General features: G+C 42.1%; 1 protein-coding gene across 1 annotated transcript in view; it reads left to right on the top strand.

The window, feature by feature from the left end:
- Positions 1–21,785, top strand: part of LOC125750613 (neurexin-2-beta-like) — a 357,714-nt gene that overhangs the window by 14,732 nt on the left and 321,197 nt on the right. The window contains exon 2 of the mRNA XM_049028714.1: positions 7,092–8,411. Coding sequence (XP_048884671.1) covers positions 7,694–8,411 — 718 coding nt within the window. The 5' untranslated portion in view covers positions 7,092–7,693. The remainder of the gene's footprint in view (positions 1–7,091; positions 8,412–21,785) is intronic.

Genomic DNA, 21,785 nt, shown 5'->3' with positions numbered 1-21,785 from the left:
GAACATGCATTGGTGCATGAGGTTTCATCCGGTTTTCCTTCCCTGAGAATTTCATGGATGCTAACAGTAGCATTTTCCCTGCTTGCTCTCACATTGTCCATTTTAGTTATCACTAACTGATGAAGGAAATGCTTGAAAATAAAAGGTATTTCTAAACCAGTGGAAAATGTATGGAAGTAAATTAATGACAAAAGTCATTGATGGAAAAAAAACACGTTGAATTACACTTATCAAATTAAAAAAGCATTGCATTATTGATGCTTTGAATTTTGGGGGACTGTAATTTAATATGTGTATACATTTAAACATTGAACATTTCAACTGAAAACATTTCAATTGTAATTTCATTGCTTAAATATTCAGTACAAAAATACTCGGCTTCCAAAATTCAGTTCCAAAACATATGTATTTTAAAGTGCATGTTTATAATTAAACCACATGAATTCAGTTGGAACTGAATACCCATTGGAACACAATGGGTATGCTGGTGAATCTGCTATGCCCCATGTGTGCAGGTTCATTGGGCCTAGAAGCACATCATACACTGGATGATGAATTTAATGTGGTAAGGCTCGGCTTTCCAGATCTCAGTCCCGGTCACTTTCCTCTGAACTACATTTTCCCATCATATCCAAGCCCCCTGCTGCCTCATTCCCACTGCCTTGCAGGATCTTGTCTCCCTCCACAACTGTTCTCACTTTCTCTTCGACAAGGCACCGCCTCTGCTTCCCCCTAATGTTCATTTGGGTAGTTGGGAAGGGACCCAACCCGGCTCGGCCTCGTGTGACCACTCCCACCAGGCTTGTGTGATGTAGCCTTTCCTCAGCATCCTGGACTACCTTTTCCGCCCTCCACTTCCTGCCTTTGCTCATTTGGATTCCAGCTTTGGCCACCATTGGATCACTAGAGTCCCTGTACTACATTACTTCCCTAGCTCTTGTTACCTTGAATTCCTCTTCCAAGGATTTGAGGGGCAGCTGCAGTTTGTTGTTGTATCCATAGAGTGCGATGCTGCTCAGGCTCTTTGGTAACCCAAGCCATCTCCAGAGTTGATTGGGTTTCAACTGTAGAAATTGGGACAGTATAGATGAAAAGGGGCCACAGGATCCGTGGAAGGATGCCATGCTGGTAGACCCTGGCTTTGAACTTTCCAGGAAGACCGGACTTGTCCACGGATTTCAGCCATCCACCCAAGTCAGTGCAAGTTGACTGAATAGATGCTGAGTCTCTCAGAGAGCTGTCAAAAACCTTGGCAAAACTCTTGACTGGCTTCTCTGTGATTGATGGAATGGCTATGCCTGCGATGCAAAACTGGAACTTGCCCTCCATCTTTCCTTTCCTCAGCACCATGGATCTTGATTTGGCAGGTTTGAAACGCATTCAAGCCTATGCCATCAGATTCTCGATTCCCTTCAGAATCCACCGGCAACCTGTGACTGATTCTGTTGTGACTGTGAGGTCATCCATGAACGCTCTGATGGGTGGTTGCCGTTCTCCGGAATTCATTCGCCGCCCTCTGCGCTCTTGCTCAGCTGACTTAGTGAGCATGTTCATAGCCAGGGAGAACAGTGTCACAGAGATAATGCACCCTGTAATGATGTCGATCTCCACTTTGTGCCAAGTAGTTGTAATTGCTTCAGAAGAGACCCTCATCCTAAACTTGTAGTAATCAGCAATAAGGTCTCTACACCTGCTGGGGACATAAGTGAGCTGGACTACCTTGTGTGGAATGGAGCCGATTGCATTTGCCAGGTCAAGCCCTAACACTGACAGGTTGCCTTTTTTCTCTCTGGCCTCCCAAATTAGCTATGTCACCCCACCAATATTCTCCACACAGCCCGGCATTCCTGAAATGCCACCCTTCTGGACTGATGGTGTCGATATAGGTGTTTTTTGTCAGGTAGGTGCACAGCCTCCTGGAAATAGCACCGAAGAAGATCTTGGCTTCAGCACACAGCAAGGAGATGATGCGGAACTGGTCTAGTTGGGTGGAGTTTTCTTCCTTCGGGATCCACACCACTTCTGCTAATTGCCATTGCTCTGGGATCTTCCCTTTTCTCAAGAAGATTCGCAGGATTTTCCACAGACGCAGTAGGAGTTTCGGACAGTTCTTGTACACTCTGTATGAAGTGCCACTTGGTCCTGGAGCAGAACTCGCTCTTGCTTTGGGGATGACTTCTCTGATTTCTTACAACTGCAGCTCCGACATGTCGAACTGCTCTTCCAGTTCAGGCGGATCAAAGAGGATGTTGCATTCTCCCAGCTTCTGCTCTCTACTGGAGTCGCTGTACATCTGCCTGAGGTATTAGTCAATTTCTTCCAGTGAGGGGTCAAGATTTCCACTGCGCTTCTACCCCAGCAGATCTTTCGTGAACTGCAAGGGATTGGTGATAAAGGTCGCTCATTTGACTCCGGGCCATGCTCCTCCTGCGTCTCACGAGGTTGAACACCTGTACGTTGTGATGCTCCTGCTCCCAACGAACACTTCATCTTTGCTTTGTGGATTTTTAAGCCATGGATGTTCTTGCAGACTTTACCACATGTACACTGCTTGCTCATGGTCGTTTGTCCGTTGCCTGGGTCTGTGGCCATAGTGTCCGTCAGACTGGGTTGCTCATCCTCCCCCCATCTCGGGCACCCCTGGGGGTATCTTTCCATTGAATACATCGTAGCTTGGTTGTGTAATGATCGCAGGTGGATGGGCAGGCAGGAAGCGGGGAAGGATGGCGACGAGCATCAATGACGGATCTGACTCAGACGGACTTAGACGTGGACTAAATACAGAAAGCAAGCCGAAATAACAAGAAACAGCTGGGCACAATCAGGGTAGCACCCGTGGATGATCAGGGGGTGTGGCACACAGGAGGACTGGATGCGCAGGTCATGACTGGTTGAATGTCCTCCTCTCGGTGGACACAAATGGGGTTGCCAGCCCATTCTGCCCTGGTTGCCGTCTCTGCGGTCACTGTCTCTCCAGGAGTCACCACACTATTCATGGTTGACATCCAGCCACTGATCTCTTAGTCTCGTCTCCGTATTACTTCTTTCCCCGCGTAGTTCTATTTTATGGTTCAGTTTAGAGCGATTTTTATTTCTGACCCCTCATGGTCCTGTTAGTTTTGTGTTTTGTACTCAGTGTTCATTTTGGTTTCCCCAATCAATCCCTGTTGTCTTTGGAACCACAGATGGATCGTGACCTTCTTTTCCCACCTGCTCCAAGCAGCCATAACAGTACTGTGAGAGGGAAAGAGAGAGCTTTTGACAGTAGAGAAACCACATCAACAGCAAGTTAGAAATAGGGAAAAAGAAAAAAAAGAGAAAATAGATAAAGAAATCAGAAGTTGTTGTTAATGGTTATCTATCAGTCGTGAAACTCCCGTTCATGCTGAAAGAGAGACTCGATATATATGGGCTTTTCAGTCAGCTCGGGTGCGCGCAATCATCTCGGATGAATGGATCCAGCTAGACTAATATACCACATAGCTGCCTTTGAAAAACTTAGAACTTATCCCAGATGCTTTTCACCGGCATTAACTCATCCAAGGTGAGGCATCTGATCTCAGATGATTTAAGCGACGTACGAAAAATACCCCTCAGGATTATAATTTTTATGCACATTAAATGACCTGAACTCTTTTTGACTGCTGGGTCACTGCTTTTTCCTGGATTTTTATGGGGTCCCAACATCTGGCGACCTCATAGCTAGCTTCCTCATTCGCCGCTCTCATGATGCCTTGGTATGTCCGCCAATTTAATAATTTTTGGTTAAATGGCGCTTTACGTTATTTATTTTTTGTGCATTCAGCTTTCAGTTATCTGTCTGAAATTAATCTAAAAAAAAAAAAAAGACATTAAACTTTCACATTTTTTGGCATGTTGCAAGGTCCCGTGTATTTCTGTATCTGTAATAATTGTAACCATATCTTGTAACCATCATTGAATTATTGAGTTGTCCTTACTTTTCATTGTGCAATATAAGATTTTGTTTTTTTGCAGTACAGTACTATTCAATATCCTGATTTTATATACAGCCCACTGTTAATAATACAGATATTGCTGGATTTATTCTTTGTGCCCCTCAAGAATAAACATAATTCACCTTCGCCTAAAAATTCACAAATGTAAAAATACAAGGTAACTGTAGTAAATGAATTTGTTAACTGGAACTTGAGAAGCAGTGAGCAGAGACTTGTGCTTGCTCATATCATCGGGGGGTAAACACAGTGCAACTGACACCTTCATATGAATGTCTATGTAGAGAAAAGCTTGTGGTACAAAGGACTATCGTGAAATAAATTATTTGCTCAAGCAAAAATGTTCTACTATTCTAGTTATTAAACTGCATTTAATGAATGATTTGGATTTAAACCCACAATGTTGATGATCACTTCATCCTCCATTACACTCTGCCTTGTAGATATGAGAGATATAAATCCTCTGGATCTTAGGAGGACAGTTGAGTTGTGATGCACGATATTTCAATTATTATTCAGCAGATGGTTTTGCTACCCACTGTGATTGGAAACTCACACTATGGCACAGAGTCATGCTATATTATCCTAAAGGCCCAGTAGTTGAGGTATAATAGTGATGTGGGCCACAATTGTACATGCTTACAGCACATATTACAGTTGGAATACAAGCACATTTATTGCTGCTCAGCTTTTTCTCACCATAGTGACCTTGATCGTCTGACTTTGTTTCGCTTTGGTAATTTCATTGCCTTATTTCATCCACTGCAGAAGGGGAATTTTTCATTACAATCCATCAACAAACTTATTAGGATAAAACATTCCTGGAACTAAGTCGGTGGTTTCAGAAATAGGGTGGCACGGTGGTGCAGTGGTTAGCACTGTTGCCTCACACCTCTGGGACCCGGGTTCGAGTCCCCGCATGGGTCACGTGTGTGTGGAGTTTGCATGTTCTCCCCATGTCGTCGTGGAGTTTCCTCCAGGTACTCCGGTTTCCACCCACAGTCCAAAAACATGCTGAGGCTGATTGTAGTTGCTAAATTGCCCATAGGTGTGCATGTGTGAGTGAATGGTGTGTGAGTGTGCCTTGCGATTGGCTGGCCCCCCATCCTGGGTGGTTCCCTGCCTCGTGCCCATTGCTTCCGGGATAGGCTCCGGACCCCCCGCGATCCAGTAGGATAAGCGGTTTGGAAAATGGATGGATGGGTTTCAGGAATATACCCAAGCAAGGTCGCAACTCACTCTGCTGTACTGAAGAGTATTACATTGATCACTGGAAAAACTGAAGAAGTGTCGTTAACAGCTGATGCTGTAGAATGGGCAGTGTTATAGTAACCAGTCAGCTGGCTGAGACTCATGGATTCAGCTCTCTTTGCATATTGCTACAAGTCATGTATCTCATGAAAGTTACTTTTGAATCTGAGGTTTTTCAAGTTCGTCCTTTTGATGTCAGCTATGGAGCCATATTCTCTGCAATGCTCCAGTGTCATTTTGTTGCTTTTGTATTTCAAGAATCATAGGACATTATGAATAAAATATCAATTTCCCACGCCTTCATTCTAAATATGACAGGGGTCCTTCAGCAGTGAATGGTTTGAATTTGAAAGAGGAAAACATTTTTATAGTAAAACAACCAAAATAAGGTTTTAAAATAAGAACTGAAGAAAAAAAATCATACGTACATGTACGCCATTCTGCTGGAGTGTGGTACATCTATTTTCTTCATTAGAAGAATATTAAAAGTATCTGCACAAAAGCCATAGATTATTGAATGTCAAAGGCCAGGGTTGCCCAGTTGCAGTCCTAGAAGGCCAGACTCCATCCCAGTTTGCAGATTTCCTTAATCTAACATACCGGGTAAGTAGCTGTGATGTGTTTCAGCTGGGAAATCTGCAAACATTCACAATAATATTCTCCACAACATACATACATACACATATATATATATATATATATATATATATATATATATATATATATATATATATATATATATATATATATATATATATATATATATATATATATATAAATGAAAATTTACGTTTTACCTCAAAAACAAGCAGGACAAATCTGAGTCAGTGGGTCAGTTTGTTTCATTCTCTCATACATACTCTCATAAACCTTTAGCTTACTTAACCGATGTGGCAGATTCTGATTACAATTTTGCACAATTCAGAGACTCATTAGGCTGCTATTTAAACAGTGCACACTATTTTCTTCTCCACTGCCAAGTACTGTAGACATTTTGTAATGCTTAAAGTGGCTGTTTTTCTCTCAGGAATGTCTACTGCTAAACAGGTGCCTGCTCAGCATACTGCCCAGTACAGCATGTGCACTCAGAGAAACAAATCATTATTCAGTGCAACATCAGAGTTCCACACAAGATTATTTTTGGTACAACCAAGCATCTGAAAGCAGAGGAATGAATTATTCCAGGAAAGAAAAGCATGATTTCACTCTGTAGGCTTAGTAGTAAACGTCAATTCTCTCTTCATAAATAAAAGTGAAGTACTGTACGAGAAAGGAACACTTACATGGACTTTCTACTGGCTCTGAATTGTTTTCAATACAATTTTGCAATGCATCTCCTGTCATGCTATAAGGGGGGGGGGGGGGGGGAAATCAAGCCTAAATATGAGCATGATGTAATTTAAGTTTTAGTTAAACTCCCTGACATGTTTAATTGGGTGTTTTATTAATGAGAAAACAATTTAATAATATTTAGTAAATTAGCAATGCATTCTTGCATGTTAACATTCTGTTATTCTTTTTCAGGACAGTGAATGGAATCAAACATATTTACACAAATTAAATGAAGAGCAATTGAGCAGTTTCAAATACTTCAGGTCTTAAAACATCAATAAGAACATATTTCAACCAGCAGTCCAGTACAGCTGGGGGGGAGGGGGGGGGTGTCTTAGAACATTTATGGTCCACGGTGTTTAAATATTGTGGCTTTCTGGGTAATGGAGTGTACAGTCTCAGCATGGTTGAATAAGAGAATAATAAAATGTTAAATGAATATGTTATTGCACGTAAACGAAACACTAAAATAAAATGCATATACACAGTGTACACAATATTAAAAACGCTGAATTTGTTTTATGTATCTTTTAGACTTCTGGACCTGGAAAGATGAAGACCATCTTACTGCTATAGGTTCTTCTGGCTGGTGTTCAAAAGGGCGATTCTGCAATCCCTGGATTTTGGCCAACATACTCCTTTTTAAACAACTGTAAAGGCGTGATTGCTTGTGTTCAGTTTACTTAAAGCTTGATAGCTAACATATCCATCTGGATATGCTTTGCTGTACTGTCTCTCTTTCCCACATGCAAACAAAATAACACCTATGTTTAAATATATATTTTTTTCTATATTTGTATTCAGTTCTGATCATTGTACCAGTACTATCATTGAAAACCTAAATTAGAAATTCTGATAAATGCGCCCTCAACTGCTTAATATAGGAAATGCCCAATGGGGAGAAGAGGGCTGGGGTTAGGGCATATATAGATCACAGAAACTGCAAACTCCTCAGTTTGGACACAAACCCTGTTAGGGCTGTTCCCCAAAACATCTCTTTTGAAAGACTCTTCATGTGGACAGACATCATCAGTTAGACCAGAAAAAAATAGAAAGTGGAACGTCCATTTACACTCATTTCCTGTGGATCACCTCCAAGAAGACAAAGCCAAGAAGGACTGGACCGGGTCTGGAAGATGACCAGGGAGTGGAGATCTGCAAGGAGGCCATTATGGTCAGTGGCTGTGATCATTGCCAGGCTGACGATGATAGTGACTGCCCTGGAGTTTGGTGGTGCCCCAGGACAGTGGGTACGCTACAGCCGATGGGAGGCTAACTCCAGTGGGGAGCTGAGCTTTAGTCTGAAAACAAATGTGAGCAAAGCTTTGGTGCTCTACCTGGATGATGGAGGCAACTGTGACTTTTTGGAGCTCCTGATTGCTGACGGACGGCCGCAGCTGCGGTTCACCATCGACTGTGCGCACCCAGCCGCCCTGATTATGGAGACTCCAGTTAATGATGACCGCTGGCACATGGTCCTGCTCAGCCGTAACTACCAGAAAACGATGCTGGTGGTGGACAGCGAGGCCAAGGTAGCAGACGTCAAGTCCAAACGGAGGGAGATGGCCATTGCCAGTGACCTGTTCGTGGGCGGGATCCCCCCAGATGTACGTCTCTCTGCTCTCACCTCCAGAACCATCATGTATGAGCCTCCATTCCAGGGCCTGATTGTTAACCTGAAGCTTGGGGAGATGCCACCACACCTGCTTAATGGTCATGGCGTACAAAGCGATCTGGAATATCTCTGTATAAAGCAGAACCCATGCCTCAATGGGGGCTTGTGCTCAATCAAACATGGAGAGGTGCATTGCAACTGCTCCCTGACGCGTTACCAGGGCAAATACTGCAATGAAGGTAAGAACTGCTGCAACCAATAAAGCTCCATGCCACACACAGTAATTGACCCCACTTGTATTTTATTATTTTGTAGATGACAGCTTAACTTACCTATTTTCTCCATTGTTCAGCTAACCATCTGAATCTTACAGCTTCATGATATAGCATATTTTTCTTTCTCATATTTTAGACAATATTTTTAGCTCAGTCTCTAATACTCAATGACCTCTGCTCGCTTGGTGCCCCTGCCTCCCTGATGTATCTCACTTTGCCTTCGGCTGCTTGCAGGCCAGCTTGGTGTCTGCATTACACATTGTGTTTCTGCTGTGCTTACAGCAGCTCCCTAATACCCTAAGGTATCCTTACTCTTCCTGCCCCTTTGCATGTCATATGTCTGTCACTTGACCTTATCATTTATTAGCTCACTTTCTTTTGCTCTTTTTGTTAATTATACTAGTATTCCAATTTGTATATACCTGGCGTCATACCTTGTGCTTCCTGGGATAGGTCAAAATAACCAGAAAATGTAATAATTTCTCCTTTATATATATAAAAAATTAACATTTCAACATATTCAAATGAACAGTAATACAATAAAAACTAATATATTTTGTTCTCCAAAAAGTCTTGTTGGATAGCTGTATGGCAACAGTTCGGCACCTCACCTCAGGGGCACCTCAGCCATTCCAGATACAGGCAGTCCCCTGGTTCAGAACGTCCGAGTAACTTGTACAGACTACCATGAAGTGTATTTTATGACAAAATTCAGGTTACATCAATGGTCCATAATAACAAATGCATGCGCTACTTCATGCAAGTGGTTAATTAGCTCACGGTACAGTACGGTACTGCACTTTGATCACAGCATAATTATTAATACTATTATGTATTTTATTCTTTTTCTGACTTGTCTGCAAGTTCAGACTGAGGTAACGGATCTTGTTCGCAACCTGGGGACTGCTGTATATGTTAAATTTCACGACTAGTGCAATCAATTAGCATAATTAGTTAAATAATTCAATGAGGTATTGGTGCATTGGATGGTTGCTGCAAATTCTAGGCTGAGTAGGAGAGCTCTGTATAATACAACCTAAGAGATGCTTATTTACACATTGTAAAAATAAACATTCAAAAATAAGACTGCATCATAACAATGTTAAAGAATGAAATTCTGTCAAAATTCCACGTTCTCTACTACGAAGTGTGTTTGTATATCCATAGAGATAAACTCCCCTGCAACTGCAGTTCATTTCTGGAGAATGTACAGAGCTTTTTATATTATCTTGTGTCCTGCTTAGGCTGATGATAGGCTCACACGTGTCCTGTCACGTCCGGTCCTCCTGTGTGCTACACCCCCCTCGTACGTCAGGATTTCACGCAAGATAAACGAGGGCGGCGTGGCACACAGGAGGATCGGGCGTGACATCTCCCTTCTCTTCTGTGCCCAGTTGCCTTCTAACCTGTGAATACACATACCTCTTTTGGGCCCAGTTGCCCTCTAACCTGTGAATACACATACCTCTTTTGGGCCCTTGAGGCCGTGACACAAAGCTGCTGGATAAATGGCTGCACACTGACCCTGAAATGTCACTCTCACCTGTGTGGGTGTTGTCCGGGTGCGGGTTAAACGGGCGAGCAAGAGGCAGGGAAAGACCAGGCAGCCAGGCAGGCAGGATCTTGGAGGAAACGCGGGTTTATTAACGGGATCGGAACAGGAGAGACAGGGCAAGCAGGAAGCGGGGAAGGCGACAAGCCGACATTACTAACATTAATAACAAGTCTGGGGAAGACGGACTCTGACGCGGACTAAATGCACAAGACAAGCCGAAAATAACAGGAAACAGCTGGGCATGAACAGGGAAGCACACGTGGATGATCAGGGGGTGTGGCACACACGAGGATCGGACGAGCTGGGCGTGACAGGTGTGTGAGGGAAAACTCAATTTTCTAAAAATCCATGATTGCAGACGAAAAACTAAAAATGCAAGAACTCTTGTATTATTTTGCCTTAGTTTGAGTCCAGGTCCGTGTTTGTGTGGGGATTAGGTTTATATTACATAGTGGAGACCAAATGAGGGGCGGCATGGTGGTGCAGTGGTTAGCACTGTTGCCTCACACCTCTGGGACCTGGGTTTGAGTCTCCTCCGGGGTCATATGTGTGTGGAGTTTCCATGTTCTCCCCATGTCATCGTCGGCTTTTCTCTGGGTACTCCGGTTTCCTCCCACAGTCCAAAAACATGCTGAGGCTGATTGGACTTGCTAAATTGCCTGTAGGAGTGCATGTGTGAGTGAATGGTGTGTGAGTGTGCCCTGTGATGGGCTGGCCCCCCATCCTGGGTTGTTCCCTGCCTCGTGCCCATTGTTTCCGGGATAGGCTCCAGATCCCCCGTGACCCAGCAGGATAAGCGGTTTGGAAAATGGATGGATGGAAACCAAATATCCCCCAGAATGGTAGAATAACATTTTTTAGAGTTTACTGATTAATTGTCATTGCTGACACACCACAGCACACAGTGCGCAACAATGAAATCTGTTCTCTGCATTTAACCCATATGTGACAATGTGACATTGCAGGGGGGCAGCTAATTCAGTAGCCGGGGAGCAGTGCTTGGGGCGGTACCTTGATCAGGGTACCTCAGTGGTGCCTTGCTGGTCAGGGATTTGAACCTGCAATCTTTCAATAAAAACCCGTTTTTTGACATTGTCGGGACCATTTTTAAAGATCTGTGAATACAATCAAAAAAGTAAAAATGCCAAATGACTTGTATATTCTTCGGTTACTTATGGTTATGGTTAGGGCTGGGTAGGTTAAGGTTGTAATGTTGGTATTAGAGCTTTACCCATAGAAATGCATGGAGAGTCCCCACAAAGATATAATTACAAACCTGTGTGTGTGCGTGTGTGTCTGTATTAGTAGAGCAAGATGGGATATGTGAATATTGAATTTCATTGTACTTTATTTCACCAGTACAATGACAATAGTGTTCTTTTATTCTAAAATGTGCCTGTTAGGCTACTAAAAAAATAACTTCCTTTCAACCACCAGCTGCTTATCTAGTCATGGGGAGAAAAGTTTTCTACAGGATGCTAATTTGAATAAAAGATAAATGGCAATGCATTGATCTAACTGTCAGCAACTGCCGTGATGGATTCCATTTGAGTATGTAAGAATTGCTTTTATGTCTGCCTGCTAATGAAATGAGCTTGATTTGCAGTTAGGCGTTTGCAGTAATTGCATTCACTCATTGTCAACCGACAACTCCATCATCACAGTCCCTGAAATTGATTTATGGCATTATATACCCAGGGGTCACAATGTTTCATTTGTGCCACTGTCGTTGGTATAAACAGAATAAAGCTTTCATCTATACTTTCATAGTTATTTTGTTTAATGAGTTTAATAATTAAATGTTGCATTGTACTGTAAGGTATATTTTGCACTACCTTAATTCAAAAATGGACTATAACCTTATACAGTGTATATATATATATATATATATATATGTGTGTGTGTGTGTGTGTGTGTCCATCCATCCATCCATTTTCCAAACTACTTATCCTACTGGATCGGGGGGGGGGGGGTCCGGAGGTGTGAGGCAACAGTGCTAACCACTGCACCGCCATGCCGCCCCCTATTTGTGTGTGTGTGTGTGTGTGTGTGTGTGTATATATATATATATATATATACACACACACACACACACACACACACATGCATTACGGGTACATCATTTTAAAATATGTACAGTGCTGACAGAAAGTCTTAGGATGCTTGCTTAATTCTGTAACAATGCTGCAAATCTATTGGTTTCAAAACCAAAATTTACATAGTACAATGGTGCAGTGGTTAGCACTTTTGCCTTGTACAGTACTTCTGGGACCAGGGTTCTATGTACGTAGAGTTTGCCTGTTCTCCCTATGTTGTTGTGGGATTTCCTCTGGGTAATCTGGTTCCCTGCCCTCATAGTCTGTTTGGAGTCACCAAATTTCCTGTATGTGTTAATGAATGGTGTGTGAGTGTGCCCTAAAAGGTTGATGCCTTGTCTTGGGTTCTTTCCTGAATTGTGTCTCTAGCATCCTGGATAGGCTCTGGACCCCCCATGATCCTGAATAGGACAAGAGGATACAGTAAATGGATGGATGGTTATTTTTGTGAATAAAGTAGTGATTTTGCTATAAAACCAATACATTTGCAACATTTTTACTGAATTAAGCAAGCATTCCAAGACTTTCTGTGATCACTGCATGTACAGTACACAAAGGCATAACTGGGGCAGTGTGTGGTTCACTGGGCTAAGCCTCTGTGCCTGTGATTAGAAGGTTGCCGGTTCAAGCCTCAGCCCATCTGTGATCACCTAGAGTAAGGCCTTTAACCCCCTGTGCCCTGGGTGCTGTGACAAGTGATTTTCCTTCTTGGTCAGCTTGCTCTCACCTTCAGAGAGCATGTTTGGGGAGGTGTAAAAAGAATATGACTACTGAGGCAGCATGGTTTTTAGCACTTGTTGCATCACACCTCTGGGATCAGGGTTTGTCCTGGCCCCATGTGCCTGAGTTTACATGTTCTCCCCATGTCACAGTCCAAAACTATGTTGTGGTGGATTGGGGTTGCAAAATTGTCCATAGGTGTGACTGTATATGTGAGTGTCATGTGATGGGTTGACATTTTGTGCTGGGATCTTCCTTGACTTGCACCCATAGCATCTGGGATCGGCATGGGACAAGCGAGTACAGAAAATGGATGAACAAAGGACTGCATGATCCCTGTGGAATCCAGAGATTTAATTACCAGTAAAATTATTTGAGACGCTCATTAATGAATATTGTCAGGACATGATTTCTAATTCTTGCCCGTCAGTGATGCATTATTTATTTAGTGATGTACAGCTGAGAAGGCAGGATCTGACTAGGGGAACGATAGGCTTAGCCTGAGGTCTGCTGACCCAGGGATTTGAACCGGGTGATCATCCAATTAAATTCAATTCATTTTTATGTAGTGCCATTCACCACAGAGTCATCCAAAGACCCGTGGATTTCCATGTGTTGTGATACATTGCTACATCGTTAGAGAAAGTAATAAAGAAAAGGGAAAGGGAAGAAAAGCAATTAAATAAAGCCTGGTGACAATGGAGGAGAGGAACCAAAAACTCCCAAGTGAGGAGGAAAAAAAAACCTGGGGGTCAAAGGTAAACTGGCTGCCCACCCCCCTTGGGCATACTAACATTACTGAAAACAGGAAAGAGTGGGCTTGCTTTCTAAGAGCTAGGTGTAAGCTGTGATTAAAAATCAACTCCATCAATGAGTCTGTAACCATTCCACAATATAGGGGCCCTGTGGCAGAACGCTTAACCGCCTACTGTCGCTTTTTTTATGTGTGGAATGACAAGGACGCCTGCATTCTGTGATCCGAGTGGACAATACGACTTGAAAACTTGAAGTATTTTTGTCAGGTAGGCAGGAGTTAGACTTTTAAGCGCCCTATATGTAAATAGGAGAACTTTGAAATCAGCTCTAAACCTAATGGGAAGCCAATGCAGGGGACTAAGAACAGGGGTTATGTGTTCATTCTTCCTGCACCTGGTGACAATTCAAGGTGCTGCATTTTGATTAAGCTGCAAGGTATTTAGCGTGCAGTGTGCAGTGTGTGCTCCCAGATAACAGAGTATTACAGTAGTTTAACCTACTGCATACAAATGTATGTATCATTTTCTCTGTGTGTCTTGTAAAGTAAGAAATTGTCGCAGTTCGGCGATGTTGCATAGCTGTAGAAACCGCGCCTTCAATACTGCATTTACATGTGATTTAAATGAGAGGCTTGTATCCAAGATGGCCTCAGATTTCTGAGCGTTTAGTGCTAAAACGTTTTCAGCCATCCAGGTCTTCACCTCGTTAAAGCAATTAGCTAAAGTGACAATAGATGTGGTGTCATTAGGCGTAGCCGAAATGTCGTCGGCATAGGAGTGATAGTTAACATTATGGTTTCTCATTTTGTTTCCAAATGGCAGCATGTAGAGAGAAATCTGATGAGGGAGTATCTGATGCTTGAACGATTTAAACCACTTCAGCACCATTCCACACAATCCGACCTCAAATGTAAGTCTTTGTAGGATAGAATGATCAATAGGATAGAATGGTCAACAGTGTCAAAAGCTGCATTAAGGTCCAGAAGCATTAGCACAGTTGTGCTGTCAGCATCGGTCGCCATTGTTCTGTCATTTCCGACTTCAGTCAGGGCAGACTCAGTGCTGTGTCCCAGGCAGAAGCCCGACTGGAAACAATCCAGTATCTTGAGTCTCTCCAAGTATGAGTGAAGTTGAGCAGCAACTATCTTCTCCAGAACATTTGACAAAAATGGTACGTTAGAGAGAGGTCTATAATTGCTGAGCTCCTGTGGATCCAAACTTGGCTTCTTCAGTAGTGGCCTGATTACTGCTACTTTAAGTTGGTCAGGAACATCACGAAATTACAGGGACACATTCTGTATGGCAGTTATAGGTCTTTTCAGAATACACAGAGATTCTTTAAGAAGCTTAGGTGGGATTGGGTCCAGAGGACATGTGGTTAGTTTGATCTCAATTATAATAGTATTTGGTTCTTGTTCATTAGTTAATTTAAAAATATTAAGAATGTGTTCACATTCTGTTTGCATTGATGTTAATTGTGAGCCATCTGAACATGTTGAACATTGAAGCCTAATGTTTGTCATTTTGTCATTACAGAAGTTCATAAAATATTGGCTACTGAAATTACGTGGTAGCAAAGGTTCAGCCTTATTTGTTAGACGAGCTATTATTTTAAAATGGTAGCGAAGATTATTCCTATTGCAATCAATAAGGTTAGAATAATAGGCTGAATGTGGCCTGTTATGTGGTGGTTTGTATTGTTGCAGGCTGGCAGACCATGCAAACTTGAACACTTCTAAGCCTGTAGATTTCCATTTGTGCTTCAATCTGCGACACTCCTGTTTGCAAGAGCGTGTGTGATCATTAAACCATGGGGAGTGTCTGGTGGTTTTTAAAAGAAGCTATTTCATCAAAAATCTGACTGACCACTGTATTGAAGTCATGGGTGACTTCATTGACATCTGTACTAGACACGAAGTTCACATTACTTGCTGCATTAATAAATCATAGGGAATTCCTATCATTTAGGTGATATGTCCTAATAATCTTCTCTGACATAGTCAAAGATGGTGGCTTAATCACGAAGGTGATTACAAAATGGTCAAAGAAGGACTTATTTAATGGACAGACAGATACATGTTGAGCATAAACTCTGTGAGTAATAATCAAGTGTAGTGTATGATTGTGAACATGCGTTTTTCCTGTTATGCGTTGGTGACATTCAACAGAGTCCAGGAAGGTCAGGAAACCTTTGCTGAAGGTTTCAGTCTCTGTGTCAACATATATTGAAGTCTCCAGGTACTATAATATTCTTTAAGTTAATAACTAAGTCAGAAACAAGTTTCCCGAATTCTGTCAGAAACTAAATTATGATCCCCGCGGTCTGTATACTATAGGAATATCGATGGACAGGTTGATGGGTGGCTGAATTAGAATTGCTTCAAATGTTTTAAAATCTTTGAAAATCATGGCTTGAATTTTGAGTGAGTTAAAAATAGCTGCCAGGTTGCCTCCACGCCCAGAACCACGTGGTTTCTGTCTGAAACTAAACCCATCAGGTGAGGCTTCAACAAGAGGTTTCTGTGGGTCTGAGCCGAGTTTCAGTTAAGAAAACACAGGTCTGTTTATCATTAACAAGCAGTGATTTACTTCCTAAAGAGCAAGTGTTCCATATTGCACATTTTATGGTAGGCTTCTGAATTTGAGGCGGCAGATTTTATAGCCTAAAGTTCATGACTATGGATGACCAGGAAATTGACACCAGAACCACTGGCTGACCATCTAGTTGGCGGGCTTTCGGACGGGTGTCTGTCTCAGTCCTTTTGGCATTTACAACTAGTCTGATGCCACTTTACTGATGATTTTCATTAAATGGGTAACTTTTGATACATACAATTTTTTATTAGGTTATAATAATTGATACTTCATTGATCCCTGTGGGGAAATTGTCTTTATGCCTCCCTCAACTTGCTCTTTGTAGAGTAAGTTGTCCATGAAGGGCAGCCACCCGTAGCAGGACTCAGGGAGCTGGGGGTTAAGGGCCTTGCCTTGGTTTTGAACCTGCGACCTTCTGATTACAGACACACCAGCTTAGCCCACAGAGCCACATGCTGCCCCCAATTGCTGGTGAACCAGGGTGACCAGAGCAGTCCGATGGAAGCTGAGGGCATCCCACATTTCCATAGTGAGGCTGCTCTGGTTGTGCTGGCTCTAGCTGGTAGACATGGTCTTAGACCATCAAGGCAGGTAAGGAGGAGCATAGTGTTACAGGAACCAAGAACGGAAGGCCTCTCTGAGTTATTGATGAACCTGCAATTATCTTGTCCTGTATACATAAATAAGTTGAGGGTGATTAGACAAATCTTTCTTGCATATACTGTGTCTGCGACTCTCTGATGACCTTACTGTGGTAGGTCAATGTGGCTCTGGCGGCTTTTCATATGCTGTCAGTCAGCGTGGGCGAGTCTGTAGCTCTCCATACTCCTAGAATGGCAGAGAACCCCCGGCAAGCATCCTGACCTTGGTTTATTCAGTCTGCAGTGGCATTATGCAAGAATGGGCACAGCCTATTTCAATTGCTAATGGTGAAAGGGAGAGCTGTATTGGCTAAATAATGATCAATTGTCCTTTAATGTCCATCGTTTTCCTGGTGATGAAGAGGTTTTATAATGGGAGGGGGGTGGTTTTGGTTAGACAGAGGTGGAGAATAGCTGAATATCCCCCATCTCTCCAGTTTCTAATGTTGTAGCACTTGCATAGATGGAAAATTCAAATAATAATTTTGTCAGCATGCTACAGTCTCACGCATACAATATAATGCATTTTGGATAGACACCTGATGGAACTTTAGTGCTAATATTGTGATAATAAAAATGGCATATCTGTTTTTACTTAATAACGATCATATTGAATTTTTTCTTCACATTTACTTCTTGCAAATAACTTCTGAGCACTGTTGCTCATAGTTAGCGGGAAGCTACAGGAACCCTACTAATTTCATTATGATTTAATTTCATTCTGTTGTTAGGGGTCCATACAATCATACGGTAGTCTTTTAAAAATAGACAAAAAATGCACATCAATATTACCTGAATTAGTGAAGCACACTGCATACTACTGTTTTGAATTGAAATGAATTAATACATACTGTATGAGTCATGCAAGAGATGAGTATTCGGAGGGAACTTGTAGTATCTGTTAGTGCTGTTCATAATATTCCACGTTCTTTTTAGTGGGAGAATAAAGTAATTGACTTCTTTACACTTTCCAAACTCTTTAGTATGTAAACATACCACACTACAAACTTAAAAGCCCTTTCAACATCGAGACAATACAGTATCTTTGTAGCCACGGTCAAAGACTGTTGCGCCCTCAGTCGCATACAGCCCTCCCGCCATTTTACGGCACTTAACCCATGACGTCAGACGGTTCTCCATATCCGGCAAACAATATTAAACTGAAATTCCACATTACAAATAAACAGTCTCTCCTTTAGACATTTATATAATATCATACATCACAAAAGAAACAATGTCATATTCTCTTACCTATACTATGGCTCTAACAGTATCGGTGAAGAAAGGTACAGCTCAGCAGCTGCAGCGTCTTTTTCAAAAAGGAGACATTGTGTATAAACAAGACAAAAAGAGGTCAGTGGTGTGGAGGAACTTTTTGCAGTTTAAGTTCTGACACGTAACATACTGGTGCTGTATGTCTGCTGAAAATCTGTGCCACTTAAAACTGGAAATACTACAAACTTCTTTAACTACCTGAAGTATTGCCATCCAGTACAATGTAAGCGCTTACAGCAGGGCTAGGCTGGCCAGTCTGGCATACCTGTCATTGTCCAGCTGCACCAATGGGATATGTGACCCCCTACTCTGAAAAACTCATTCATTGCGGGGGACCCGTCTACCCCTAATAGCAAATTTTAACATTAATATGTCTGTATGGTCAAAACTCCAGTGTCCAGATGGCACCATGGGGAGAAGGCAAGCCGGCAGAAGCAGTGTGATCCCAGCCAACATTTTCACGTTGGGCCTATAAGGGTTAAAAATGGGCAGCTTCAAGGACCTCAAATGGGTTTGGCCATGGTCTCCATGGTGGACCCATGTGCGTTTGACAAAGTGTGTTCTGCATGGGATCTGAATGGCTTAGAAATGAGTCATGTTGTCTTAAAAAATATTACTCATGCACCATTTAATTACAAAATATAGATATACATTTTGATAAACAACAGCAGTTCAAATTGCAAAGTACAAACCTTTGAAATCCAAAAAAAGCTCAGTCTCAGTACTGCTGCATCAACTGTACTGACACTCACAAACGTGTAACTCATGACCTTTTTTCTGATTCTCTTTGAGCTTTAACTGCTCGGTTTCCTCCTCTGTCACGGGCTCTAGTAAACCATTTTGAGATGGTGAGCTCTGCTTCCTTTTTGTTCATGCTAGCCGTCAGTCTGTTCCTCTGAAGTCCGGCTTCAAGCATGAAAAACTGTTTAAGGTTTAGTCAAACTTATGTTCGTATGTTTTTTTATACCCCTCAAAGGACAATGGGTATCCTGATTTTCATAGCTCTCATCCCTTGATATATATTTTTCATTTCTTACTAAAACCAAGCAATCTGTTTTGTTCATTCATTCGAGAAAGTATACTGAAAGTATAAATGTATACTGTTTTGTTGGATTTAATTAATTTTATTATGACATTATGATAAGTGGTTACATTAAATTAATTCATCTAAGAACAGATATAATTATTAAGTTCACTTAATACCCCTTTAGGGAGACGGTGTGTACACCACAAGCGGGGAGGAAGGTGAACGTCGGTCATAGACGTAGAAAAGGGCGTACACAGTTTACAGAGGAAGTTGTCTTAAATGATTACATATGGCCCCAGCCGGGGTGGATGCAGTGGTTGTGGTGCATGTTGGCACCAATGACATAGGAAAGGGCAGGAGGGCTATTCTGCAGGATAAATTTATAGAAGTTGCAGATAAGCTTAGAAGCAGAACATCCACAGTGGTATTCTCTGGAATACTTCCCATGCCACATGCGAGCCATACTAAGTTAGCTGAGATAAGGAGATTAAATGCGTGGCTAAAATGGCGGTGTAGGAAAGAGGGGTTTAGGTTTATGGGACACTGGAAGACCTTCTGGAACAAGACCTGTTCCAGCTGGACGGGTTGCATCTGAACCAGAGGGGAACCAGTGTATTGGGGTTCTTTGAGGAAGCTACAAGAGAAATTGATCACAAAAAGGTCTACGATGTGATCTACTTAGATTTCCAGAAGGCCTTTGATGTTGTCCCCTAAAAACGGTTTTTGCTTAAGGTCAAGGCTGCAGGGATTTTAGGAACTGTAGCAGCTTGGATCGAAAACTGGTTAACAGACAGGAAGCAGTGAGTAGTTATTGAGACACAATAGGAGTGACATTAAGAGAGAGCTGTCCCCTTAATGCCAGCCACAGATTGTAGCCAGTCCAAGGGAATATCATGGTCTACAATATTGAATGACGCAGGATATACAAGGATATACAGCCATGGTCAGAAGCCGTAAGAAAATCATTCATTACTTTTACTAGGGTTGTTTCTGTGCTATGATTTGGTGTGAAGCCAGACAGATATAATTCATTAGCATTACTTTTCTGTAGGAAGGAAAATGACTGATGAACAACAATTTTTTATAGGTTCCTTGAAATGAAAGAAATATTTGAGGTCTACAGTTTCATAAATCACTAATTTCAGTATTTGATGAGGTCCATTTTGAAAGGTTTTGGATCATATCCTAACCTAAGAGATGACTTTAACGGGTTTAACAAGGTAGTGCTAATCAGTTGCTGCATGAATAGGCCCAACTACATTCTGATGCACACCAGCAGACCCAAGAATAGCAGCAAACACTGTTGTTAAAGGATCACTGTCACCAACAATCATTCTCTGTAGGTGAGAGCAAGCTGGCTGTGAAGGGCAGACACCCACTGGGAGCTTTACTCCAGCACCCGCAGACGTGCCGAGACCGAGCATGAACAGTCAACTTTCTGATCAGAGTTGTATCGGCTACTTTGTTGACAGTTTTGTGTATATATGACAGCTTTATATTGATATTCCCTGCGATGGGCTGGCCCCCCATCCTGGGTTGTTCCCTGCCTTGTGCCTATTGCTTCCGGGATAGGCTCCAGACCCCCCACAACCCAGTAGGATAAGCGGTTTTGAAAATGGATGGATGGATATTGATATTCCAATTTTAGATGGAGAACCTTGCTAACAGTTTGATATAAATAACCCTGTTCTGATGTTCATCCCAGCAGTCCTATCTACAGTAAGTAATGTGACCCATCACCATGAAATGAGTCTTATGGGTGCAGTTCTACCAGTGTGACTTAAGACTCATTTCGTGGCGACGGGTCACATATGTGTGACTCTGTTGAGGGTGTCATTTGGTAGTTTGATCAGGGTGACCCTCTTTACATTCTTATTGAAAGATTTATTTTGCAGTCTTATTGACAGTTTATTTTTATTTAATCTGAATAACCCCATCAGCACTCTGCTCTGGGCAGTGCATTTGAGAGGTTAATATGAAGTATATGCTGGGCAGTTTGTTTTGGGTTTTGGGTGAGCCCATAGACACACACATCACAGACCACTCAATACGCAATAACATTGCATGGACTACAGAAAATGTTGAGAAAGCCATTGTGCATCTGTAGAATTGAATAACAAGATGATTCCAGTTTTGTGGAAAAACGTTTATCCTCACATGTTGTATTTGGTTCTGATTCTCACTGCCATTTTCCTACCTTACATTCCCCTTCAGAATAATCTCATACAGCCATCAATGAAGTAGTTCTACAGCTTAGAAAAGTCCATTTAAAAAATAAAAAAGAAGCTGCCCTGTTTGCCCTCAGCGATGGATCTGACTTCTAAGCTTTTAAGGATTCATTCCCACCCACCCACTTTTTTGCACTACCTTACTGATAAGCTGTCTTTGTTCTGCCCTCATCTCCGATTCCTTGTCTCTTCCCTCATTTCTCAGTTCAGAGATAAGTCTTTCAGCAGCATTTCCTCCCACTGCCCTTCATCAGTTCCCACATCCGCAATCTTGCTCATTGTTTAGCGGTATCTGTCTTGAGTAAAGAGCTGAAAATAACTAGTGCACCAAGCTTTAATAGATTATTGCTGAAGCATGAAGTGGATATGAAGGGCTATTATGAATCCCTGTTGATCATTTGATCCTTAAATCTCACATGAAAATTTGTCAAACAGCGTTTTAATAA

The sequence above is a fragment of the Brienomyrus brachyistius genome, chromosome 10 (assembly GCF_023856365.1).
Source record: "Brienomyrus brachyistius isolate T26 chromosome 10, BBRACH_0.4, whole genome shotgun sequence".
Taxonomy (NCBI): Eukaryota; Metazoa; Chordata; class Actinopteri; order Osteoglossiformes; family Mormyridae; genus Brienomyrus; species Brienomyrus brachyistius.
The sequence above is the reverse complement of the archived record's forward strand: the minus strand, read 5'-3'. Positions and strand labels throughout refer to the sequence as shown.